Consider the following 27,500-nt stretch of genomic DNA (forward strand, 5'->3'; position numbering starts at 1 on the left):
TGAAGACAGTCTGGGTCACAGTTATTGAGTAGAAATGAGTAAGTTCCTTGCTGTCCTACTTTTCAGTGGTTGTTTAATCTGCAAAAATCTGTCAGATTTCAGCGAAAAGGTGTTCATCTTTGCCATACCAAAAATTTTAATAATATTATGCCTGTGGCTCAGTTTGTCGAGTCCTAATTGAATGAGAATGTAAAACTTTGATGTTCGTTTGGAGTTGTATGGTTCTAAATCTTAAAACAATTCATTACAATGAGTAACAGACTTGAGGAAAGTGAAAGCCAGAAGATAAGGAGCTTATCGTTGACCACTCACTTGCTTACTGGTCTCATGTGGCTTACCAAGAAAAAAAAAAAAAGATAGAATATGCTGATTTACTGCTTTATGCAAAGTGGCGTCGCAGTAACTAACCTCATGACGCCTAAATATTAAAACCGGCCAGAGAACGACTATGGTTTGGTGCTGAGTATTTTTATGACTCGGTTGTTGGACTATTTTTCTGTGGACTGCGGCCAGAAACACGACGGGTCTGTTTTTGTGGGTTTGGGTTCATTTTTTCTTAAAATCCCCTTTATTGTTTGTATAATTTTTCCCCTTTATTACTCGGACTCGTTTTAGTCACCTAGTCTTATATGTCAATAGCATCGGCCCATTACAGTTTAGAAACTATTAGTAATCGATATGAAAATATTGCAACACAATAACTCTACCTACGTCCTTTCATGCCGAAGCCTTCTGTGGCAAGAAGGTTAGGCATACCAGGCTACCAGCTCGGAACACTTATGACGCCAGTTTATATAATAACCAGTTTTTATTCCCCAAAATAGATATTTTATTGTATGGAACCTTGCTTAGCTGGTTAATGACCTTTTTGGCACATTCCATGTGAATGTGTATCCATATTGACTATCAATAATAGCAGAAGAATAATGATACCAAACGTATCACTGAAAAAAAGAGTCGAGTGTCTGTTTGCGTTTTCAGAGTCCTTGTTCAAGAGGTCGCACCCCGTATTTTTCTATTCAGAATCTGCACTCCGCGGAGGGAGGACCGTGTTGTTTTAGTGTCGATCATTTCCTCAATAAAGCTTTCCCCTCACATTTCCATCTGGTATTTTAGAATTTATTCAGGAAATTGTTGTTTAAATTTACGAGTGAGCGAACCATTTTTCCCCCACCAAGGTCAAATCCAAAGAACACTTTTACCCCTTTCGAGGAAATGTGTGATCGGTCCAGTAAACTGACACGAGACTGTTGAAAGTGGTACTGAGAATAGAGAATATGAGGAATAAGGTGGGAGAGTGAGGATTTCCGAGCGAGAACCAATGTCGGGCAGGTGCTTAGTGCAACAAAGGAGGCGAAACGAGCCATGTTCCAAGGGTGGGTCAAACCGCTTCTCGACCGATTCTATGGAGAACCTCTTTGGCCAGATGAGGAACTGCAGAGTGAGAAACAAAATGGGTAAGTTCCTTCTTTTCAAATTTTTTTTTTAGAATTTCATAGGTTGAAGATTAGGTGAGGCTTTCAATGATGCCTTTAAAAGTCTAAGGTGCGTAAAATATTTTCGTAAGCATATTTGGATATATTTACGGGAGGTGGCAAAAATGTCTTAAGGTGAGTAAAATATTTTCGAAAGCATATTTTGGATATTCAATGTACCACTTCAGTATACTAAGTTATGACCGTACATACTATAATCCGATGGTAGCTTTGGGATTTAATTACGCCCACCGAAATATTTTCAGGGTGCAGAAATATATATTGATCGTAAGTGTTCAATTTACACGGGTTGGTAACGTTGGGGAGTATTCCAGAATATTTTTTACTAAGGTTGTAGATTTTAGGTTTATATTTTTTAGAGTAAAGGGGTGGGGGTTACCCAAAATATTTTTTGGTGCGTCACAGTCGGTGTCAAAAGGGGAGGAGACTGAATTCATACACTGTTTGCAAGTAAATAACTGAGAAGGGGTAAGCGTGAACATTGTAACCCTTTTCAGCTATCAAACTTCGCGTTAAGAGATCATAGGCTGTTCCTCCCTATAATTGTTATTGTGGTATCTTTAAGGTATTAACTAGTGTTTTTAATTGCGTACATAAATAGGCCTCAGTTCCGAATCGCGTAAAACGAATTTATATTATTTTAATTATATGGGAGATAACGGAAAAGTCATTGAAAATCCCACGATGTGTGAGTTAGTATAGGGCGGACCCCCACCACAGTTTAGTGTGTATAAAACTCGCCTCACAGTTAAATATCTAACTTTATTTATTTAGTACTTTGTGGGCAATGTTTTGGTTCTGGTCATTTTGATACTTCATGGTTTTTCCATAAATTCAAGTGGAGCAACGCTTTGCATTTGAAAGTTTCCTGGTCCCTTTTTTTCCGAAAATATTGACAGCAGTTGCTTTCAAGTTCTCTGCATTATTTCTTCAAGAAAGGATTTTGTGAACTCGCCATCCATAATGGGCACCCGACTTTTAATGTTGTTTGCAGTGGACTGAAGAAGTCAAGCTAGTTCCCAATGCTGTGTTGAACGGCCCTTGGAGACACTTTCATTTTTTTTATCAGAAAATGAGAAATGACGGAAATTTTTATCTCAGGATGGTGCTTACTTTTAGCAGTAGATAAAATTCCTGAGTGGGATTAGAGTTCGTAACTTAGAGAAAATGTACATGCGATATATTTGTTATGGTTTAGTCACACTTACTACCTTCTCAATCAGTACAGAGCAAAACAAGGTTTTATATGTGGGTGTTACTTGCTGAGATAACTACTTTAAGCTCGTCAAAATCTCCAGTGATTACCTTGGGCGACTAAATGCTTTCAACACTGCTACACTACCACCTTATATCGAGGGTTTTAATTATTTAGTATGTATAAAACTGTGAAAGGTCACCACCATAACCGATACTATCACCGATGCCATCGTATTTTCTATCGAGTTTTATGGTTTTCCAGTTTTTGTGTTCGTGTTAACTGGACATTTTTCGTTCCTCTCCGTTAGGAAGACTCATGCATCACCTACCTCTTACGGGTAAAGTTATTCTTATGCAGAGATGTTGTTCTTCGAAGTTGTTTTTTTTTTCGAGAGAGAGAGAGAGAGAGTGAGAGTAATATTTTTAGTGAGGAATTATTGTACACCAATATGAGAGGGCTAGGGAGGATCCATTATTAGACAATTCTCGATGACTATTAATTTCAAGCCGTTTAGGTGAAAGGCATTGTGTGTGTAATAAAGAGTGAGAGAGTGATTACCTTTCTTTCAATAATAGCTTTTAATGACTAGTAGTTTGTTCAACCCTTTGAAAACTATTTCATCGTTTGTCACATGCAACCGTGCTTACGTGCATGTATGTTTGTTGTTATATTGTTACGCAGGAATGATTTACCTGACCTTTTTCCCAACTGTTTAATTTGATTTTGTACCTGCTTAAAAAAATTGAAATAAAAGTTGATATAAGATAAGTATGAAGCAAAAATAAAGAAAATGGTAAAAATATGGTCCCCTAGTCAATGATCAGCTATAGCGATTCAAGAAAGTTTCTAGGCTCAAGTCAAACCATTTTTAAATACTATTTTTAAACCGAAAACTAATACAAGCTCCGTTAAACCCGTCTGGAGCTGTACCGTTAATTTATGGTCTTTGTTCTTTCAGTTGACCTTATGCCTGCACTGGCACGAGCTCAAAGGTTGCTCGTATGTGTCGATAATCTGTTGAAGGGAATTAAAAGGTCTAGGATGAACTGCTGGACACATAATCTGAACAACCAAGACGTGTTCTGCGTTATTGGATGGTTTCTTTAAAGCGCATACTGTGGTTTGCGTAGACGCACGGTAGACGTAACCGCAGTAGTGAGGTGTGTTCGGGAAAAATGCGAGTTATTGTACCGTACTCTAACTGATGTTTTTTTTTTTTATGATTTTTCGTTTACTTTAAGAATAAAGTTTGTCACTATTTTCAGTTTGGAGGATGTTTTTACCACAGTTCGTTATTTTTATTGCCTGATCTTGCTTACCATGCAGGTTTGTAGTTAACTGTAGTGCTTGGGTTTGAAGTACTGTTTGCAAGAGTTGTTGGTAGTCTAATGTTTTAGCTTGTATATTGAACAATTATTCAAGTAAAATTGGAGAATTTTGGTAAATCCTCTGGGGCACATTTTGATGGGTCTTGATAAGATTAAAAACTTCAAGTTTAACCGCAAACCACCCCTCCCCCCTTCCCGTTATCATATCTTTTAATATATTTAAGCAGATTTCCCTTGATAAAGCAAAGATTTGTAATTCGCCCTTGTCGGTTTATATCCACTGACCCCGTTTCCTCTCTCTCTCTCTCTCTCTCTCTCTCTCTCCTCTCTCTCTCTCTCTCTCTCTCTCTCTGGTAAAGATGGAAGGATGAATGAATGAACCAGGCTTTGAAAAATTAATCCCTCATTACTATCTACCAGGACGGGAAATCGTTCCTTTCTTCAAGTTAGTAAATGATAGTAGACCTTCCAGCAGAATTCTGAACACGCTGTCGTCTCGACGAGCTTATAATGAAAGGGTTAAGATTTTGAAACATGCATTCTAAGATTTGGAGTAGGTATTAGTGAAAATGATGCATAAGCTGTAAGCCTAAGTTCACCTTTATTGATTGAAAATGTTAATAAGAGCGGCTTTTCTTATTTATCATGGCTGCTTTCCTTGGGAACAATTGTGAACTACAAGATGGATGAAACGATGCCAGCCATCCATCTCTAAAGACTGCAATTTGCGGACTACTTCGGGGTGGAGAGAAAGGGAGGCTGGGGAGGGGTTTCTTGACGGATGATTTACGGACCATTGTTCGTTTTGGAATGATTATACTCGTTTATTGATAGCTGTAGTATTAGCAAACTTTTGAGTAATTAATTGCACTCTCAGCTGCACGTCTTGTTACACTGAAATTTGATGTAAAAGTAATGTGCCATTATTCTTATAATCTGAAGGTCTCTTTTGCCTAAAGAGTAATGACAAAAGCATCGTTGGGTCTTGGGCATCTCCTTGAAGAGAAAAATTAAGACATGTTTGTTGTAACAAGAATACTCAAAAGCATTCTTAAATGTTTTGAGCATAGTTGAGTGGGACAGGCAGGTAGCTCCGTCAAATTGGCAAAGACATGACCAGTTAGATAAAAACATATTTTGCTGAACAGGATGTAGATGGAGGAACGGAGTAGGAGAGAGGCAGTGAATAATAAGGATAGGGGAGAGAAGAGGATCGCATAAGAGGCTGTCTCACTTCCGTAAGCGAATGTTGAAATAATCATGTTTCCAATTTAGTTTTCATGTTTTACTGCTGCCAAGGAAGTTGAGCATGGATTTATTTACTGGTTTTTCGTTCGTGCATTTTCTGTTCTCATGATATCTCAAACTTTGTTTGTTTCAATTCAATTATTTTAGACTAGGAGTTTTTTTTATGGAAATTTGTTAATAACCGTCCGCTTGGATCTGAAGCTTTTCCTTTCTGTTGTAGGGGGTGGTGGTTGGGGGGGAGGGGGTGTTTATGATCCATCAGTGATCAGAGAAACGGCACCATTATCGTGGGTCATTTTTCATTGTCGCAGCAGAATTGAGACACGATTTATCATGAAATGTCTTGTTGAAAATCCAGCCAGTAGTGAAGGGTCTCGAAAACGAAAACTTTTTGTATCATTTACGTAGTTGTCACAATATCCTCATCATGTCACTTTTTAAGATACAAATTCCATTGCATCTGCATTTTGTAGTTGTATATTTTGTAGACGTGATCTCCGTAGTGGGGTAGTGGCGTCAATGTATCTCTTCGGCCCCTATCTTTCATTCCTTTTATAGTATTTCGTTCATATTCTCTTTTCTCATTCTTCCATCTGACTCCATCCTCTCTAAAAACTGTTTCATAGTGCAACTTAATAAACTTGACTGTTGATTTCCCTTTCAGCGCTGAATGACCTCAAAGGTCCCAGCGCTTGGCCTTTGGCCCAAATTCTACATTCTGGTCTATTCTAGACGTGACTCACTCTCTCTCTCTCTCTCTCTCTCTCTCTCTCTCTCTCTCTCTCTCTCTCTCTCTCTCTCGTCAACCAGTTTTCCAGTTCAAGTTTGACGCTGCCTTTCTTGAAATACAGTGAGAGAGTATTGATATGGGAGTTTTATCGCATAGATCAATTATTATCTAGCACTGCTAGTTGTTTATTATTATTATTATTATTATTATTATTATTATTATTATTATTATTATTATTATTATTATTATTATTATTATTATTATTATTATTATTATTATTATTATTATTATTATTATATTATTATTATTATTATTATTATTATTATTATTATTATCATCCAAACTTTGCAAACGTTCATTTGATACAAAGAAACTTCCTTGAAAAATAGTAGTCGAAACTATTAATTTAATAAAGAACTACAACTTACAAATAGACGAGGCAAAATTTATAAGTTCATTCAGTTACCAAATTTCATAACCGAATATTTATGTGTAGTCGTTCTGACGTTTTGTATCAGCTTGATTAGTTTTAGTATTTGCTTCCAGGTCACACTGCAAGATAATCGTTGATGTTAAATAACTATTATGATCATCTTCAAACATGGAGAAAATCAAGTGGGCTTTTAAATGCTTCGTATTTTGAAAGAGTTTCCGTCGAAATTACGCGTGGGCAGTTTTGTTTTTGCAACCATCGGCTAGGTGAGGACTGTGGAAGCGGAGTAGTTTGAATTTAGTCTAAAAGGCCAAGGTCTAGTAACAACATAGGCCCCTTGAAACTCCGACGTGGTAGGCTTGGACTAGCCCAATTTCCATGTGATAAGCCGACTTCAGGTCTATCAGTAATGACGTAATATCTCATGAAAGACTCGGGCTAGCCAAATTAGGATGGGATATATACATCTAGTGCTAGTGATAATCGAGTCATATTAATGGGGGAAACCATCTTGTTATACTCAAGCCGTCAACGTTTTGACATAGTAATAGGTTTAGGTTTGGTTTAGACTAAGTCTTGGTGACGGAATTGTGACGTGTCCATACTATTTAAGCATTTTAATTAATAGTGAAGTCTATTTAAGTTCTATTATAAGAATTATTTCCAGTTTCTAAAAAGACATTGGTCAAGCAAACCTCTCAACCTAGAATTTGTTGAAATAAGTACTTAGGTACTTAAATTTTGTCTCTTGTTCTTCAGAAGTTGATAATGAACAATGTATAGTGATTAGCTTAGCAAATGTTTATGAATGTGAGTGCGGCATTGAGGATGTCAAGTTGACTTTCATTAATAGCCCCACTCATCCATGTATAATTACGTGCAGTAATTACTCCTCTGACATTTATGGCAGGTACTTAGTGAGAATCTGCGGTAAAAATGAATCTCTCTCTACATTTCTGGTGCCTGGTGCGCCTCCGTTAGGCTGCATGCTTTCAGCATCATCTTCTTCATTATCATCATCAGTCACAAAATTGGGATCAGGTGTGCGTGATCTTTTGGAGCCGAATGTCGATTTTTATGATGCATTTTCTCCCTTTCGAAGGCATAAAACACCCCCTGAAGGACAAGTTCATTACACGGAGCTTGGGCGCCAATAATGAAGACCATAAACTAGTTGATAAAAATTCTACTTGTACGTTAATTGGCATTAAACCCTGCTTTCTCTCGATGTTCATAAGAGAATTATGGCTAGGGTGTGATGAAAATGTTGCACCGAAGTAAAAATAATGAATTAATAAAAATGAGAATTAAGATAGCGTGCGAAGTGGGCGTCTCACGGTTTTGTGTGATGGTGTTTCTTGGTTAGTGGTAATGAGCAGTTCCCACTTATTTTGGTTTTATATGGGTTAAAAGAAGTGTCCAAGTCGCTGTATATAATGGTTTCCTGGATGGTGATTCAATGCCGTTTTGACCATAGAGATGTCATTAAGTGCAATTTCGGTGGTTTTTTAATGAGGTTGTAATGTACTGAGCGATTATTGATCACGATACAATACCAATCTTCTCCGTGTAACACCTTGGGGGTGTTGACAGAATAAATAATTGATTTTGCTAATAAAGATAACTGAATATAATTAAATCTTTAAGCATGAAAATATTTAATCCTTTAGGGAAAGGATTGTCTACATTAATGCATTTGATAAGGAAATAGTTGTAAAATAAATACCTATTCACTATTTTCAAAATCCTCATCGTGAATTCTTGGATTGATCTGTTGTAAGAAAATCTTTTTTCCGTGTCCAAGTCAAGCAGTGAATATTTGAATTTCAGCCAAAGTTGTACTCAAAATAATGGAGTATTCACGAACATTTAAATGAACAGTCTATTTTACTTTTTGATAACACAAAAGGTACTTGTAGTTTATCATGAACGATGCTGAATAAAATTGTTTAAAACATATAATGTCTAATTGCAAAGACAGCGAGGAACTATATAATCAGATGTATCTGGAGTGTTTTAGTTACTGAAGTAGCTATCTACGTTATGTAAAAAATATCAACCCAAAGAAGTGTTTTAATCGTTAGTTATCTTCAAGTAATCGTAGTGATTCACATACACTCATTTACTCCATTCGCTTACTCTGATGACTGCCTCTCGCACCAGATAACCTAATGTCTGTGTGCAGGTTTTCTTTTTTTTTACTATAAAATTTATTAGGTTCAGAAATTTCACGTCCCTACCAATGTCCACGAGAGCTTATATTATTATGTTGTCAGTCATTCACTGGTAGTTACTCATCCAGGTACTTACCAAATAGTATGTTGCAGTAACTTAAACTTCACTCATCAAGAGATCAGTTACGTAGCGCTCATCTTGCTACCTGTCGTTCACTGGTGATCGCAAGCAAGAACATGAGCTGACCAATTATAATATTTGAGGAGTAACGTATGCGTTACTGCTTAGCATTCTTAGGATTATTATATGGAAATTGCAGTCTGACTCTCATAACTTTGCAAATTACCGATAGCGGCACCCACTAGTGTAATCGACTAGCGTTGTAAAAATTCAATACGGTAAATCGGCAGTTACCTTTGACCTGTGCCAATTTATGGTCATCGCCTTTTGCCTACTCCCGTAGGGTGTCGGCACGAAGGAAGAGAAACCATCATTACTAAAGGTGATGGATACGTTTCTATCGATTTAAATCTCCAGCGTGTAGGTTACATTCCATGGAAATTAGTGTTTGTTCTTTTTCTATAAAGTAGGTTAACTAGACTATTGAGTCTTTTCCGGAATCTCCTAGGTCTCCGAAAAATTAGTTCTAAACTGAAAGGTGAAAATCGGAGTAAGAAATTTCAGCATCCAGGTGGCGAAGAGATCAAATTGAACAGATGGAAAGCAAAAAGGCAGAAAGCAATGCAGTCGGTGGTTTAGAAGGAGCTGTGCAAAGAACCTTTAGCACCGTTTCCAGAATGCTACGGAAAAACCTTTAGCACCGTTCCAGAATGCTGCGGAAGAACCTTTAGTGCCGTTTCCAGCATGCTACGGAAGAACCTTTAGTGCCGTTTCCAGAATGCTACGGAAGAACCTTTAGCACCGTTTCCTTCCAGAATGCTACGGAAGAACCTTTAGTGCCGTTTCCAGAATGTTACGGAAGAACCTTTAGTGCCGTTTCCAGAATGCTACGGAAGAACCTTTAGCGCCATTTCCAAAATGCTACGGAAGAACCTTTAAGCACCGTTTCCAGAATGCTACGGAAGAACATTTAGTGCCGTTTCCAGAATGCTACTCATGAACCTTTAGTGCTGTTTCCAGAATGCTACGGAAGAACCTTTAGTGCCGTTTCCAGAATGCTACGGAAGAACCTTTAGTGCCGTTTCCAGAATGCTATGGAAGAACCTTCAGCACCTTTTCCAGAATGCTAAGGAAGAACCTTTAGCACCGTTTCCAGAAAGCTATGGAAGAACGTTCAGCACGTTTCCAAAATGCTATGGAAGAACCTTTGGCGCCGTTTCCAGAATTCTACGGAAGAACCTTTAGTGCCGTTTCCAGAATGCTACGGAAGGCAGACTGCAAGCGGTACACCTCCATCCCTAAGGGATAGTGCTTGTTGTAACCGTCACGGTTTTGATATTTGCATGCAGATTTTCAAGTCATGAATAACATTTCTTTATGTGGATTCGTAAGAGATTCTTGTCGATAAAATTAATTTTCTTTTCATATTCCTCTCTTCAGCTTAAGTTATTTGTCTGGATTTGGTACAGTCTCATCCTTATTTATTGGTGATGTGACTTTTTTTTATTTATCACACTTGCCACTCTCAACTGTTTGTTTGTTTGTTTATATGATGTTGTTACGTTGCATGGAACCTGTGGTTATTCAGCAACTGGACCAACAGCTTTACGTGACTTCCGAACCATGCCGAGAGTGAACTTCTATCGCCAGCTCTCAAGTGTTAACTATGGTCTATTGTAAATTTCTAAGCAATGAGTTTTTCAATAAAGTATTATTGTTAATGTTATGTAGCGCTCTCAAAGAGATCTTCACGAACAGATTTCGGGTACATGTTCCCTAATAAATTACCCATTATTCCGTTTGACGTGCCAAGAGGTGCATCGTCATGCGGTGACAAATGAGACCCATACGCCATAATTGTTACTTTGCATGCCAAAGACCCATCGATCGCGCTCTCTCTCTCTCTCTCTCTCTCTCTCTCTCTCTCTCTCTCTCTCTCTCTCTCTCTCTCTCTGCTTTAGGGCCAAAGGGAGGGCAGCATAATGTCCTTTCCCAGCCCAGACTTGATGCCCAAAGCAAGATAAAAAAAAAAATAGAATAGTTCGCCTTAACAATGAAGGAAGCCTTAGAGAGGCCGCCCTTTTAAGGAAAAATGGCTGTATAGAGTCAGGAAAAAACGAAATTAATTTTTGTTTGAATGAAGACAGATTTTTACGTCGTCCTGAATATTTCTGAAGAATTACGTCCTTTCACTTGCGCCGTTTTGATTGCAGTCGATATATCTTCTAGACGCAAATGAGAGAGCCGTTCACTTAGAGCTTTCTTAATGAGATATACAAGCTTCATAGAAGTGGTGAGGATTACAGTCGTTAAGAGAAATTGCTTCTGACGCTACTTGTGCGGTGTATATGAGAGAGAGAGAGAGAGAGAGAGAGAGAGAGAGAGAGAGAGAGAGAGAGAGAGAGAGAGAGAGAGAGAGAGGAGGAGGAGAGAGAGAGAGAGAGGCTGGGTGGTTTTTGGCAGTTTAAAAAAAAAGACCGTGACTTAAAAAAAGAATTAAAGGTCTTACATGGAGGGCCAGGAGAGGTTGTAAAAGGGAGGGTGGTGGCAGGGTGGGGCGGGGGGCCGCCCGGATCTCCAAGGCAGATGGTAGAGGCAGATGAGTCTGTACTTGATGAGGGACCCACGCCCAGCTGAGTAATGGTAAGTGATGAGGTGTGAGATGTAAAGGGTCATGTTTATGGTAATGAGTCAAAGGAGAAGGTGAGATAAGATTGGGAGGTAGTCGATTGGTGTGAGGAATGAGGAGGGGGGGGAGGGGAGTACCCCTCCGTTGTTGACCTAGAGAGGAAAAAATAAGTGTTTTATTGAGATTTTGCTTTGGGTAGAATTTTGCTTATTTGCTGTTAATGTTCGAAAGTCGGCCTTTTAGGAGATGGAAGCGGAGTTTGTAGATATGTATATTTTAACTCGGTTGTTATCTCCACAAAGTATTATAAAATATGAAATGCTCTTGCAGATTTATTTCGTAGTCACTGCATTGTGCTTTGTCGTGCATCTCTTAATTTGGAACTCTAATTTACTTCACTCTTTAATCCTTAGATGTCACATTGTCATAACGTTTTGGTTTAAGACCCATATTGCCATCATATATTTGCTTTTTTTTTTCTTATCAAATTATTTTGACCTTGGGTAATTCTAAGGAAGACCTCCGCACAGTGTGTTCTTTAATTAAGGAAATTTTTTGAGTGAACAATATAGAGAAAGTGTACATGATGCAGTACAAGTGAGATAGCTCAAAACTTTTTCCGAAATAAGGTGATAATTTGTCCGTCTTTTAATTATTCTTACGTTAATCCCTGAGGGATTCATACTAAACATGAAGTGCCGTTGAGCTTTTCTGCGTAGAATCATAACAAAAGACTGTACATTCTCACATATTTCGGTAAATTATTCAAGTTAATCTTGGCTGTACTTCATCATATACACTCTTCTGTATATCTTTCAGTAAAAACAATGTCTCTGGGCAGAGCGCTTCCTTAGAATTATCTAGACATTTTATTGATCTTGCTTAACGCTTCAGAAAAACCGATTTAAAAAAAATTTCAAATTCATCCAAGCGTTTTCAGTTTTTTTAATTACCATAAGACTAACCACTTTTTTTTAAATACCGGAGTCCCTATGGAAGGTGGTCTAGCCCTTGACGCGTAAAACACACCAGATATTCCATCTAATACCCATCTGGGTACATCTTCAATCAAGCAATTTGGCTCGTTAGCATTCGGGCCTCACGTTGATCCATTGCCGCTTCACCCAGACCGCTATGGTTCAGTGCAAATTTCAGTAATGTTTAGTTTTGTTTATAAGTTTACATGTCAATTAATATGAATTCTCTTCAAAGAATCATGGACGGAATTTGTCTGGTAACAGATTTTTCTGAACCCAAACTCCATGGGACTGGTCAAGTTTTTAGTCAGTGGTAGTAGATTTGGGCAGTGTTCCCACAAGTTTTTTCCTGTTATAAATCCTGTAGACTGGAAAAACATCTACAGTGCGTATCCCGGTTTCTTTTGGTATTCTCCAGCCCCTTTTTATCTATGATTTTAGCAAACTGTTTAACAAGTATTAAAAAGATCATTCTTCTCATTTCACTCTCCCCTATCTCTCAGTCATAGCTAATTAGAAATACTTATTAAAAATCTTCCTGGAGTTCAAAAAGCCATTGCAGAAGTCTTCAATTAGAAAGCATTGTCTTGTTAAATAAATATCCTTCGAGTTTGTAGTTCGTCAGATACCGCGCCTGGTCACAGACATCGCACCCTAATTGTAGATCCAGTAAAAGAAATAAAATAAAAACACACTCACACATTTGAAGTTATACGAATGGAAATACAACAGACACCGTGTGACGGACTGTGACGGTACAAAACCACCTTTTTGCCGTAAGCTGGTCGGCCCTTCAAGAAGCACCAGTACCAAACCGCAAGATCAGGATGTCCTTGGCGGTAACGATCCGTAAAACGGCCCTTTACACATTACATGACTTTCCACACAAAGAGGAAATTCGGTTAGTGACAGCTAAATTGCATGTGTTTCAAAATTAGTAGTACACTCACGCCAGTCCCAAGCCCGGATAAGGGAGAAGAGTAGAAAGTGGTTGTTCATATCGTAGTTACAGAAAAATGAAAAAGGTGGTTGAACTTTTCGGTCGGGTAAAACGACACTAGGTCATGAAAACGAGCAAAGTTAGAACGACCAAGATAATAAAAAATATTAGTTCGATAACTTAGGGCCAGTCTGTTGTCATTTAGGAACAGCGAAGAGTACCTGGCAATACATACGGTAATGTTTAGCGGTATATTGTAAATTTATTATTTATATTCTCAACACCCTTCTGTTTTCGTTCGTGAAAGAGAGGGAAGTGGGTTTTCTCTTCGGTATGTTTATTAGCAAGTACTCTGTACCGCTTGTTCAGTAACTGCTAATGAATAAAAGACTAACAAATAGGCAACGAATTCAGGGGCGTTTTACCAAAGGATTTACATCTTGCTAATTGGAGAATCCAAAGCCTTTCATGAAAATATGAGATTCCTAATTATTTCTTCATATTACACCAGAAAAGGATTATTAATAATCATTGACCTGCAAGCGGCTTCGCACTTACTAGAGTATGCTTATACAAAATAGACCAGCCATATTAAAAACCATGTCAGTATTATTGTATGTCACCTGTTATCACAATTAAGTACATGTAAGATTAAGATTAAGATAATTCATCTGGGATCATTTTCTCGTGGGTGATAAATGAATTCCAGCTCCTCATTTTTGCGTCTCTTGAGTATCCCTCAATGACTTGCTTCTGTAACTTTCAGATTCGGTTAGATGTATATCTTATATTGAACCGTTAAACAAGTATTTTCGGTGTCACATCTGTATATAGCTTTTTTTTCATGTACAGGAATTCTTATCTGTAGAGATTTGCAAAAAAAAAAAAGTGTTAATAATAATAATAATAATAATAATAATAATAATAATAATAATAATAATAATAATAATAATAATAATAATAATAATAATAAATAATAATAATAATAATAATAATAATAATAGAAGCTTGCGGTTAAAAAGTAAAGATCCAATTTGGCATATAATAACTTCCGACTTACATGGGCAGTTAGAAACGGCTGTGCTAACTTAGGTCATGTCTGGGAAATTTAATCGCAGTTTATCATGTTTCGGCTCGAAATGGCTTTTGAAAAGTTTTTTTTTTTTCCGGTCACTTGCATTGTTATTTTGTGAATTAGTTTTTTTCTAGTCTCCTAATCCGTATTGTGCTTATTTTGTAGTTTATCTGTATAGATGATCGACTATCTCTTTATTTTGCGAATTGAGTTTTATTCAGTGTCAAAGACGAATTTAATTTTTCTTTAGTTTTGAACATTATTTTCCCATTTCTTGATTTTATTAAGTTGGTTTATTGTTTTCCAAAATTGTTTAGTCTGCCACTCTATTATTGTTACGCCTTGTGTTGCCCGTTAGTTTTGGACATTTTCCCAAGCGATCCTACCATAGTTTTTCCATGGTTTTCTACAATGTGGAATGTTAAAATATACTTCGTCATTTGCATAAAATTTTGTCCAAAAACTTCCGGCATTTGGTAGATTTTGATGTATCCCTTCACACATGCTGGAGCATTTACCAGCAACATAAACAAATCATTTGTTATTGCTAAAAAATTCGATCACTGTTGAGAGTTTTTTTAATTTAATAAATATCGTAACTGACCACTAATGGTGGGTTATTGTATAGCCTTAATTATTCAATTGAGCCCCTTTTGTTCAGCGATAAAATGATAGACTTTAGCAACATTCTTCGTTTTGCAAGATATCGCCCGAATCGAATTTGTTTGTAATATTTATAAAATTTATGAAGTTTTAAGTTCTTAACCAGTTCTTGTTTCAATTATTTCCAAGAATCTAAAAATGAAAAAATACTATGTTTTTACAGCACATCTGGAATTTTTTTCAAATTGATAACTTTTTTTATCACCATTTCTGTTTGCAGTATTTTCGTAGTTTTATAATTTCAGCAAAAGTCTCCACCGTCTCACTATCATTTTTGCTTTTAGTTAATATACTTTGCAAATTATCCACCCAGCCGTGATTACTAAATAATTTAGGATTTTTCCTAAACGTTTAGTTTTGTTCATATTTCATCGTTAAAGCTTTTTTTTTTATTTCATGTAGATTTTTTTGTTTTGTATTGCAAAATCTCCACCACTTTCTGATCACCAGCGTGAAATGAAGTAGGTGTCGGAGTTTTTTTGCATTTCTTTATCACGGAGTGTTATGGGGAAGTCCCGAGTCATCCCTCTTCGTTAATAAGACGTGAACAAGGGTGTGATAAGGTCGCTTTTTTTTAAGAACTTTAAAAATTGTGAAAGAGTAATGAAAACCACGGTTTTTTAGTCCTGCCAAACCCTTCTTTCTATTTTTTCGTATTTCACGGAGTCCTCAAGGTGTGATTTTCAGCGCCTCAGTGGCGTGGTCGGTATGGTCTTGACCTGCCACCTCGGGCATTCCATTGAGGTCTTAGAGATGTGTATTTCTGGTGATAGAAGTTCACTCTCGACGTGGTTGGGAAGTCGCGTAAAGCCGTTGGTCCCGTTGCTGAATAACCACTGGTTCCATGCAACGTAAAAACACCATAAAAACAAACAATCAAGGTGTGATTTTCGTGCTAAGTTAGTTGGTCCGTCTGATTTACTCCTCGACTTAAGGGACACCATAAGGTTCTCCGACGTCCATAGTTTGCGTATGGTTTGAACTCCATTCCACGAAAGCCATTAACTCCCTATAGTTTCAGCCACGCACTAATTAGCAAACCATACAGAGTTTTTTCTTCCACCCGTTATTAAGATTTATGGTATGTTTTTGCCATTCTCCCCCGAAGGACCATGACAGTTGTGAAGCGGGTTTTAATATTAGATCGGCCACTCAGTCCGGGAGAACGATGCGCACTTTATTTAGTGCAGTGTCTATGAAATTTCAAGAAAGGAGAGAAAAGTGTTATTGAATGAATGTTCACAGCCTCTTGGATTTTTTACTGCTTGTTACGACGTCAGTGATAGAACTCTGTTTATATTCAGCGTTGTCCTGAAGAGTTCTGTTAAAATCTTGAAGTTATTTTTTTCACTTCTGGCTGTTATTTCTGTTTAATTACTTGAATTTTGATTATTATTATTATTAGTTTTTTTGTTTAATTCCTGAAGTTTTTTTCTTAATTCCTTAGAGGGGTCTCCGTTGAATTCTTGAGGTTTGATACTTTTTGTGGGATGGTTTTTTTTTCCGTATTTATGATATTCTTGATGTATTTTTTTTTTTCATTTAACTGTGGTTTCTGATGGATTTTTCCCCATAGATCTCTGCAAACTCGAGGAAATGATTCCACCACTGTTTATATGTCATTATCGTTCATTAATTAGAATGCACCTCTAAAAACCTCGTTTTCAATAAAATTCGAATCTTTTAGGAAGTACACGACAATACGAATTGGTATTTTATGTTGTAGTGTAATGAAAGTGAAATTTCATGGGACATTCCTCCTTTTAAAATGCCGGAACACGGTAGCATTAGCAGTCCCATAAAACGAGCGAAAATGGCTTCGAGATATGGGAGAAGTACCGAGACAGCGTTGTTGCAAGGTAATGGGGCAAGCTGTGGTCACAATTTATTTCTTGACCTCTCCACTTGAAGTAGAGGTCTGCCTAGCTTCAGCTAATAATTAACAGCAGGTATAATTTCTCCTTGCTTTACTCTTGCCTAACATTTGTATCCTAATCAGTTCTCTCCTTGAAGAATTTAAAATGTGTGATCTTCCTGTAATTATTTTTAGTCATAGTGGTAACATCGCAAGCTTATTGCACGAAACATCCGGAATGTTTTAAGCTCGAAATGTTTTTAATGGTTTGTTTTCTATACTAGACAATGTACCTTTCTATTCAACCTCATCATTTTGCCTTTGACCGGTGATAGTGTTTTTATTGTATTTTATTTTATTTTTTGTTTTTTGTTGTTGTTCACGTGCCATTGTTTCCGCTGTACCAAAATGATGATAAATTTAGGTGTTCAGACTTGAACACACATGAATGAAGATATCCCTTTTGTCTGTTTTTTTTTTTTTTTTTTCAAGTTTCAGAGGTTGATACTGCTATCAAAATATCCCTTTTGTATAAATACAAATGTTCTCTTATGTTTGCCCTGTTTTAAAATGTAACAAACTTTCGCTTAGTCACTGTTAGCTTCTCGGGCCTAGTTGGACCTATTGCTACTCAAGTCAAACTATGAAGGTAGGTTATAAGTTCCCAGACTTATGTTCCGTCTGTGGAGAGATCTACGTCGAAGCGACTCGCTGGATATAAAGAAACGAGTAACATCTGAACTACTATGATCGCAACGTACTAACGGAACGGGTTATAAATTTTCAACTAAGTTATTTCAACTAGTACTTCGGCTCTACATACCTCTAGACAGTTCTCTGCTAAAAAGAAATGACTGGTTTGGTACTGAGACAAAAGGCCAGGACTGGACTGTATTGTTGCTACGTCTCATCCTATAGCAGAGATAATAGCCCCCGGTTTTTATCCTCTTTATGACATTTTTACCGTGACTTTTATGACAACGGGATTGAAGGCACTTTGCATCAGCCGTGGATTTATGCTCGCGTTTTTCGTTTGCGTTGGTTAAAAGTGTAATTTGTTTTTCCAATTTTATGCGATTTTTTCGACGTGAAGAACCGTGCATATTACCATATACTTTCCCGTCGAATAAAATTGATCGGAAAGGGAGACATAAATGCTCCCCCCCTCCCCAGCCCCTTATCTATCTCTCTCACGGCACACACTACGAAAGAGCTGAAGAGAGTTCTACACACACACACACACACACATATATAGATATATATATAGATATATATAGAGATATATAGAGATATATATAGAGATATATCTATATATTATATTATTATATTATATATCTATATAGAATATATATATAGATATATATATAATTATATATCTATTATATATATATATATATTTAATATAATATTATATATTATTATATAATATATATATCTATATATTATAGATATATATAGATAATATATCTATATATATATATATATATAATATATATTTTATAGATATATATCCTATAGATATAATATCTATATATATATATATATAGTATATATATATAATTATATATATATAATATATATCATATATACCCTTTTTTAATTAAAAAAAAATATATATCTTATATCTATTATATATATATAATATATATTATATAAATGTATATATTATATAAGTCTAATATATATATCTAATATAATCTATATATATTGTATATAACTCTATATATATCTATATATCTATATATATATCTATATATGTGTGTGTGTGTGTGTGTATAGAAATCTCTTCAGATCTTTCGTGGTGTGTGAGAGAGAGAGAGAGAGATAAGGGGCGGGGGGGCGCATTTAGGTCTCCTTTTCCGATCAATTTTATTCGACGGGAAAGTATATAGTAATATGGCAAAAACGGGAAAGTATATAGTAATATATATGTAGGTAGTATGTATATATATATATATATATAATATATATATATATTTTTTATATTCTAATATTTATATGTTATGAGTGCATGTATGTATTTTTATTTATCCGTTGAATCGTTAATTATAGGCCTCTTGACAAAATGAATCAATTTTACTAGTTGCTGTTGCACGAATTGCAACTTTGTCAATATGTAGGTCAGTATGTTGAAACCGGCAGCACTTTGTTACTTCCTGTACACTGCGCGGATGCTCGTAATCGGAGATAACAATAGCACTGCAGTCGTTTGAACGGCAATAACGATTGACTGCCGACACGTCAGCCAGTCTTCAAGGGACTGCACTTCTGGAGGGGCCGAAATTCTAGAGGTAATCCTCGACCCGGGCAGGAAATCGGTTGTTCGGTTGCGTCAACGGCTCAGGAAATGACTTCTCGCTGAGGAGGGCATCGAGATCACGGTCTCTGTCCATGGGCGTGAAACAGAAATAAATTGGTTCCCTGAGAATAAGGGCGGACGCAGCCAAGGCCCTGATAGTATAACTACTCGGTGATGGACTGCTTGTGAAAGGGGGGTGGGGGGGGGGGGTGGGGGGGGGGGGCATTCTACAACCCTGCAGAGGGTCGAAGCCTCGAAAGGTAGAAATCACGCTCGATGGCAAAAGGGTCACAAGGGTCGTGCCCCTATGCTGATTGAATTACCGTAAACCTGTCAGGGCACGATTATGCTATACTGGGCGTTCAAAAGGCTCTCCCGTTCTTTGGAAAACCCTTGATATCGTAACGCCTTGGCATTAGATATATTTTTCTTGTTTCTGACTGATCTGCAGTTCTAGCGTTTTATTTTACCTTTATTTGCTGCTGGCCCCCCTCCCCTCCTGCCCCACTTTCATTTTTTTGCTGTAATTCTCTCTAGTCGGCTCTGCTTTCATCTTCATTACATACGACCATTTTCAACTTGGTTTTTGGTTGACCTTTTTTAAAACTAATCACACAAGGACATTCTGCCTCTGCAATGACCCGTTTGCCATTTTCGATGGAAATGTGTTGTTCTTGTAATAATATTCCAATTTCAGCATAAATATACATTGATTAGTAACTCACTGGGTTCTGTACCACACTCCTTGGCACTAAAACAAATTTTTGGCAGGAGATTGAAAGTGAAAAAATTCTAGGCTGCAGTGGACCATCTGCTTTCCATACGCGCGACTAGTAATAATCATCGTAGCAGGTGTAGCGGCTGATGTACTTATATAAAATTATAATGATCTGTATAACGACTCAATTATCCTGAACTTCATACGCGTAGCGTCGATACACTGAGTATTATATTAACTAGAAACTCTTTCCATCCTTCTGAGCCTGATTTTCAGAATTTTTAAGTTTTATTTATTTATTTTTTTTTTACTCAAACTCTGGTTTCATCTAAGGCATTTGACCTTGGAGTTTCTTAAGACGACATGACTTACGTTCATACTCCGAGCAGAAATTCTCGATGAATCTACATATGGTAGTATGGCAGTAAGCACTCTGGACATCATACAGGTAACACTTCTGTTACACGGCTGGTCTTCGCTTGCGAAGTTGACCAGCGATAAGGTTGGTCAGTACTTGTATGGTTGATTTAAGCTACATTAACCATTTTGCTACAGAACTCGTAAGTCTTTCGGGAGTGGCAGTGAGTGATTGAAAGCACTTACTGATTAACTAAATGCGCATATTGTATGTCTAGCGCTGTGCTGTGTATACCAAACATACCTATCTTCGCGTTGGAATTCTGACATATTTTGTTTTCAACTTTTGTGTCAGTTGTTTCTCAAACCCTCTGTCAAGGATGAAGGCAAAAGATTGTGAAATGTCCAGATCTGCCAATGCGTCTCTATTTTGAATTTTTGTCTTTCCAAAATCGACGAGTTCTCATGGAGGCTCCCGAGTGTGATCTTGGATCAACTTGATGGACACAGAGGTCGTATTGTAAAAGGGATATGTTCTTAATCACAATATTGTTGGTGTTTAGTTGGGTAGGTTATTGTTGTTTACACTATTATTTAGTGTTTATAACTATTTTGTGTATATTAATTATTCTCTGTAAAATGTGATATTAGACATAATATTGTTTTGTTATGAGTGACACCTTGGATGCTAAAGAAACCCAGGGGATTAAAGACTTAATACCATCTACGTATTTTCTATAGGTAGTTCTTAAGGCTACTGGTTAAATCTGCGGTGTGCCCTTGATTTGTATATATTTTTTTATTTTCTATATCCTGGAAATATTTGTAGTTCTGATTTTAAGAAATTGTCTTCTTAACAAGTTAAAATACAATATTTCTATCGAAAATATCTTTTATCTTGGATTTTAACGGTACCTGGACGAGGCCGTTTTTTTTTTTACTCCTCATCGTTTGAACTTTTTTTAGGTACGGGAGATTTTTATTTTTATAGTTTACTGTTTTCTTTGTAAGGTGACAGGAATGATTCTCGTACAGATTAATGAGGGAATTTTATTTTTATTTTTGGGGGGGTGGTTTACGGGAGATTTTTATTTCCATCGTTTGTTTTATTTGTAAGATGACATGAATGATTCTCGTTACAGATTAATAATAGTCCAGTAAATGGAAGGCAGTTACATAACTCCAACTGGTCTAACTTAACCCAGAAACTTTTGACTGTTTGGATATTAAACCACACGGTCAGACTTCCTCTGGCTCTTGAAATGTTTAAACAATCCAGACTCCTCCTGACTATTTAAGTACTGAAGCATAAATCTTGAATGTTGTTCGAAAATATGCCAGAATATTTCTGACTATTCATGTACTAAAGCGCAGGGATGCCAGACAGCATGTAGTAGTTATTCGAGAACTGAAGGACATCAAATTTCCTCTGGGTATTGAAGTGCCAAATCACATCGGTTTTAAATCATAAGAAATCCAGACGTCCCACTTAAGTACTGAAGAACATCGGACTCATTAGCCATTCAACTACTAGAATAAACCGAGCTCCCTTTAAGACGCTTCAGACTGCCTTCAGCTATTCAGGTGCTGAAAGTTCATAACATTGTTTGTGATGACTGTATTCGGTCACCAGTTCCCAAGAGATTCCGACTCCCTCTGGCTTTTTTGAAATGCTAAATCACGTCTGACTATTTAGGACTATATAACAAAGCTTTGGATATTCAAGTGCTAAAACACACAAGACTGCTTTTTCTGTTCAAGCATACCTCTGGCTATTCAACTCACTCTCACTGTCAAGCTCTTTCACTCATTCAGAAGGGCTTAAGCGAAGGCACAACAACAACAACAACATGGAGGCCCCAACGTCAGCATGACACTCGTTAAGCCGAAACTTAGTATTACGCGTTTTAAATTGCACTTAAGGGGAGTTGCAGTCACTCCGGGTGGCCATAAACCTTGGTTAGATGTATGGCTACGCAGTTTGTTTGCGTTATTCTTTTTGTTACAAATGGAGTGTGCAGTTTGAGCGGCATTGTTTGTTTAGACATGAGGTTATTTTCTACGTTTGATGTTTGAAGGAAGATGGATAGTCTTATTCTTTGAAATGGTTTAAAAAACATGCATTTATTTTGAAGTTACACGAGAACAATGGCTCATTCTTAAGGAATATGTAAATCACTTTATATTTCTCTTTCTTTCGCATGCAGGGATCCTATTTTGTTGAGCCATATTCATGCCAGCTTTACATGCTTTATGCTTAAAATAAGTCTTGTATTTATTAAGGCCACGGGCTTCTGTTCAAATTTCTTTTCTTATTGCTTGACATTATGATCTAACGACTTTCTTGCTTTCACTCCCTTCATAATATTCAAATTGTATGAGTGGATGGACACGGATGATTTAAAGCAAAAAGTTACAGGATTAACAAAGCCATTGAAGGAAAAGATAATTGTCCTGCTCAGATAGCTTCAACGTGGAAAAATGTATTTAGTTTGACGTATTGTCCATCTTTCACATAGAGAAAAAATAATTTTTTCATTTCTGTGTTTTCCAATTGTTTTGTGACGCAAACCTTCGAAAGTGTCTTTGAAGAGAAGCTGCGCCTGTGACCTTTGCTTTTGTGACGGTAGCATGTCGGTAAACTTCATAGAGGCGCTAAATCGAAATGCCATCCGGTATCATAATTACATCTCTCCACCCTGCCACTCTGCCGATGGCTTAACGCCAGATGTTTAATGAAAGTCTGCAAGTTCCCTCCTGCAATGCTCGGCCGCCCGTTAAAAACCGCAGTGGTTAGGGCGGTAATTTGATACACGCGATGGAATCGAAGACTGTAAGATCCGTGGTGTATCCGAAAAGACCGTGGGGGAAGATTTAAAAAAAAGGAAATTAATAAAAAATGGTGTTGGTAATGGTGATGTCCATTGTTCATGGATGTCTTGGCTGAAATCAGCGTTATGTACTGTATTTTGAGGACGAGTTTTGCCATTAATATTGTGAGCATTGTATTAGTTGTTGTTTATTTTTTTTTATCTTTCAAAGTGTTTATTTCTGAATTTTTTACGTGTTTTTCTTAAACATTTTAAGCGTCGTATCAAATCACTGCAAGGTTTGAAGTTTACTTCTATAGTAGATTCACATCAACCGTGCATTTGATTTCTAGGCCAGTCACTTACGGCGCTCCTGATTGGCTGTTGATAAGCCAATCACAGGGCTGGAAACGCTCAGTCTCTCGAGACTTCACATAGGCAGGATGTATGTTCCACCTCTCCTTAGGGATACTTTTTAAATACGTATCGCCCAGGAGAGGTGGAACATAGACCCTACCCATGTGAATTCTCGAGAGAGACTGATAGTTTCCAGCCCTGTGACTGGCTTATCAAATGCACGGTTAATGTGAATTTACTATAGCACAATTAAGACGTGATGTTGTTGCAATTCATTGCAGCATTTGTTTTAGTCTGTATTGTAAAGGCCCTCAGGTTTGTGTAGTTAGGAAGAGTACAATTTACTTTAAAATATTGTGATTTTAGTTTGTATTTCGTCCCCAGATATTGTAGAAAGGTTTGCATCAGTTCAGTAGTTTTATTGTCTTAATTTTTTTCTTGAAATTACCGTTCCTTGAACAAAATGTTATTAATTAATGTGTATCTGGTCAGCTTGGAAGGTTTACCACTCAGTGGGATATTAAATCTTGAAAACGTCATTCATTTTAGCATAGCTTTACAACTACATTTAGAAATGCGTTTAGTCTGGAGTCTTCGAAACTACTCAATCACTCTCTTAAGATTTGTTAGCAAAGAGCGTCTTTAGGTTATATGAAATGATATATTCCTTATTTGGGTTAATAATTAGAATTTTTCCCTCATAAATGTTGAAGAATATTTGTCTCCTCTCTCTCTTGTCAGTTGTCTATGGCTGTATGAGATTTTCTTTGTAAAAAGGTCAGATTAAACAATTTCAATAACCCGTACTTAGGACCGGAGGAGGACATGCTGATAAATATCTTTTAATATTGCCAAAGTTGTACAAACCGGTAAAAAGAACAAAGAGTTCAGAATATTAAGTGTGTAAAATTCAAGGCCGAAATTAAGTGAATTATTAATTATTTAATATTTTTTGGGTAGGGATGGGTTGGGGGGCGTGTCTGGTAATTTCGTGACCGTCTAAACATAGTACGCAACGTCAAAACCGCATGGAGTCGTAAAACATGAAAGCTTCCGAACCCATTAAGTGTCTCGTCCCGCTCTTCTTTTGAAATTTACGAAGCAGCAGTTTCATATATTGGCGAGGCAAAAATTGGCGCATTTTAAAGTACTTTGCGCAGTTTACGTAACGTTTAGCTTGAGTAGTTCGTGTGTGTGTTTGTGTACTCTTGTGTTTAGTGACCAAGGTCTGTGTTTAGGTAGCGTTTGTTCATATACATGTTGAGGCTTTCGTTGGTTTGTACTGTGAGTCTATCTTGGTCTGAGGTGTTTATTTAATTAAATAATGTATTTAATTGTAATCAAGATCCTTAGGCCTTATGTATGTTTACGCAGTATTTATCATTTGAAAAGACTTAAATGTATTTACAGTATGAGTCTGTCAGGTCTCTTTTGCCCAGGATGCATTGATGAATATTGTATTAATATGTTTATTGCAATATATATAATATATATATATATATATATATATATATATATATATATATATATATTATATATATATATATATATATATCTTCAGTCTAAAATTAGGATATACTTAGTATTAGAGAGATAACACGTAAATCCACAAATAACTGAAGGTGATAAGGCGGATTTCCACTTTATATTATACGTGTCGGACAAGTATAGCAAATATTTTATTGCCGAACAATTTGAATTTGTTTCATCATGTTATTGAAGAAATTCATTCACATTTTTTTTACTCTCTCTCTCTCTCTCTCTCTCTCTCTCTCTCTCTCTCTCTCTCTCTCGTTACTGTAAGCGCACTTGGGTCTTGAAACGTTGTTAAATCCTTAATGATTAAGTTGCAAGGTGACAGATAATGAAGTCATTGCTGAAAACATGAAGTTTATGATAAATGCTTTTCTCCTAAACCCTGGATCAAGACCCCGGTTTTCTTTATAACAGGGCTGCCTGATCTAAAATTGAAGATTAGTCATTATGCCCCAAATACCCAATTCAATTTTGCGATAAAGTAAGGTCATTTGTGGAGAAAGATGGTCATTCCCACATGAAATTTTATTGACATGGTAATGTTCAAGCCCCCTAAAATTCTGAGATTGCTTAGGAATGATTAGGACACCAAGATTGTTCATTATCCCAAATAGAAAGGTTTTGATGGGTACAGCATTCATTCTCACGGCCTCCTTTCGAGAGAAATTTTTTTATATTGTGAACAGCTACTGTAACCACTTTATTCATTTCGTCTGTAAATATCCGGTTGAAATTGTTAAAAATGGGGAATAAGTTAACTCCTGTTGCTGATGAAGATTGATTGGTTTATAGTATTTTCCAAACCTTCACCGCCCCCCCCCCCCCAAACATGCACACACATGATGATGCAAACGACTTTATCATCATGGCCGAGTTTATATAATCATTGTGATGAGAAAATCATCATGATTCCTTACCCTTCCGTGGAAGGGTCTATTTTTTTTTTAAGTGTGGTTTTTATCAGAATTAAATCTATAATTAATCTGACGATTAAGTCATTCCCCGCTTTGAGTCAGAAGACTTGACCCCTTTTACCGAAATTACTTATCTCTTTCTACAGGTATGTAAATTTTTCTCGTCACCGTTGACACTTGTGAGATAACCTTCGAGAGTTATTTTTCTAAATTATTGGGTTAACGAAAGTTACAGTTTTTTTTTTATACCACCTTTTCTTATTGAAATTTATGTATGTTATTCAAATTTTTTAATAATGTATTAGAATAAATTAGGCCTTTAGATAGTCATAACTAGTAATCTTAGGTGACTAGGAAACAATATATTTCCAGTATTTTCAGAGTAATATTAGTAAAGTTAATAACGATACATTATATCAGATGTAATTAAAATTATGAGAAAATATATATACATTTTCTTTCTTTCCTTCCACAGGTATGTATATGCTACACTTTGGTTGAATCCCACTGTGTGATGTGGTTTAGTGATGAAGGTAAAGTGATGAGCTCTCGTAAGGGCATTTTTATTTTTATTTAGCAAGTCAATAGTTTTTTGGCGCATTCAAAGACAATAGCACCTCAGTGGCATGATCGGTATGGTCTTGAACTGCTACCTCGGTTCTCGGGCATTCCAATGAGGTGTGAGAGATGTGTATTTCTAGTGATAGAAGTTCACTCTCGACGTGGTTCGGAAGTCACGTAAAGCCGTTGGTCACGTTGCTGAATAACCACTGGTTCCATGCAACGTAAAAACACCATACAAACCAATAGACATTCAAAGAGAATGTGGTTCATCCTGAATAATAATAATAATAATAATAATAATAATAATAATAATAATAATAATAATAATAATGCTTACTATAGAAATAAAATCAGTGCGCGCAATCAATATACCGTATGATACAACGGATTTTTAGTTGGATCCTATATTACATTCAGTATTAATTAGCCCTGTTGGTTTCTGCCCTCGAAACAAAAGAATAGCTTTTAATAAACTCTCAGGTCTTGTGTCATTCTCTGAAGTAGAAGCTCTCAAGTATTAGATCATAGCAATTTCATTACGAGGTAAATTTGCGTTAAACTTAAATGAAAGACATTATTTATCATTATTCTTAATGCTAAAACCATAATGTTTTGTGTCGTATAGTTCCCAAGAATAGACGGAGGTAGTGTTAACTAATGCAATAACTAAAATTTCAAATTTTTTTACTGCAGAGATGATAAGCTGTTATCTCAAAACCACCTATTCATATCGTATTTGACGTCTAGAAAGAATATATGACCTTGGATATTAAAAATCGCACGTATTATTTTCACTCCATCTGTTGATAACACCGGGTTTCAAGTCTTGAGCATGTGAAGAAGTTTTAGTGAAAACACAATTCATTACTGTCTTAATAAATGCTTGAAAAAAAGGATGGTTTTGCTTGGGTTTGTTCTCTTCTTGTCTACTATTAAAATTTCCTTTCCTACCTTCATTTTTAAGTCTGTATGACTTACAAATGTCTCTTAAGCTTTTGCATTTTAAACTTGCTGAATAAATCTAACATTGCGCCAGTGTTAGACTTATTGTACTAGTTTTACTTATCGACCTGATACG

General features: G+C 36.5%; 1 protein-coding gene across 4 annotated transcripts in view; it reads left to right on the forward strand.

The window, feature by feature from the left end:
* LOC135214477 (NADPH oxidase 5-like) overlaps positions 1-27,500 on the forward strand; it is a 141,521-nt gene that overhangs the window by 67,163 nt on the left and 46,858 nt on the right. Inside the window, exon 1 of one of the 4 annotated variants that reach the window (XM_064248844.1) lies at positions 1,041-1,457. The exons of the other annotated variants lie outside the window; for them this stretch is intronic. Within the exon in view, the coding sequence (XP_064104914.1) occupies positions 1,366-1,457 (92 nt within the window). The 5' untranslated portion in view covers positions 1,041-1,365. Of the gene's footprint in view, positions 1-1,040; positions 1,458-27,500 lie in introns of those variants that run through there. 4 annotated transcript variants of the gene reach the window in all.

This window comes from Macrobrachium nipponense, chromosome 19, assembly GCF_015104395.2.
Source record: "Macrobrachium nipponense isolate FS-2020 chromosome 19, ASM1510439v2, whole genome shotgun sequence".
Classification (NCBI taxonomy): Eukaryota; Metazoa; Arthropoda; class Malacostraca; order Decapoda; family Palaemonidae; genus Macrobrachium; species Macrobrachium nipponense.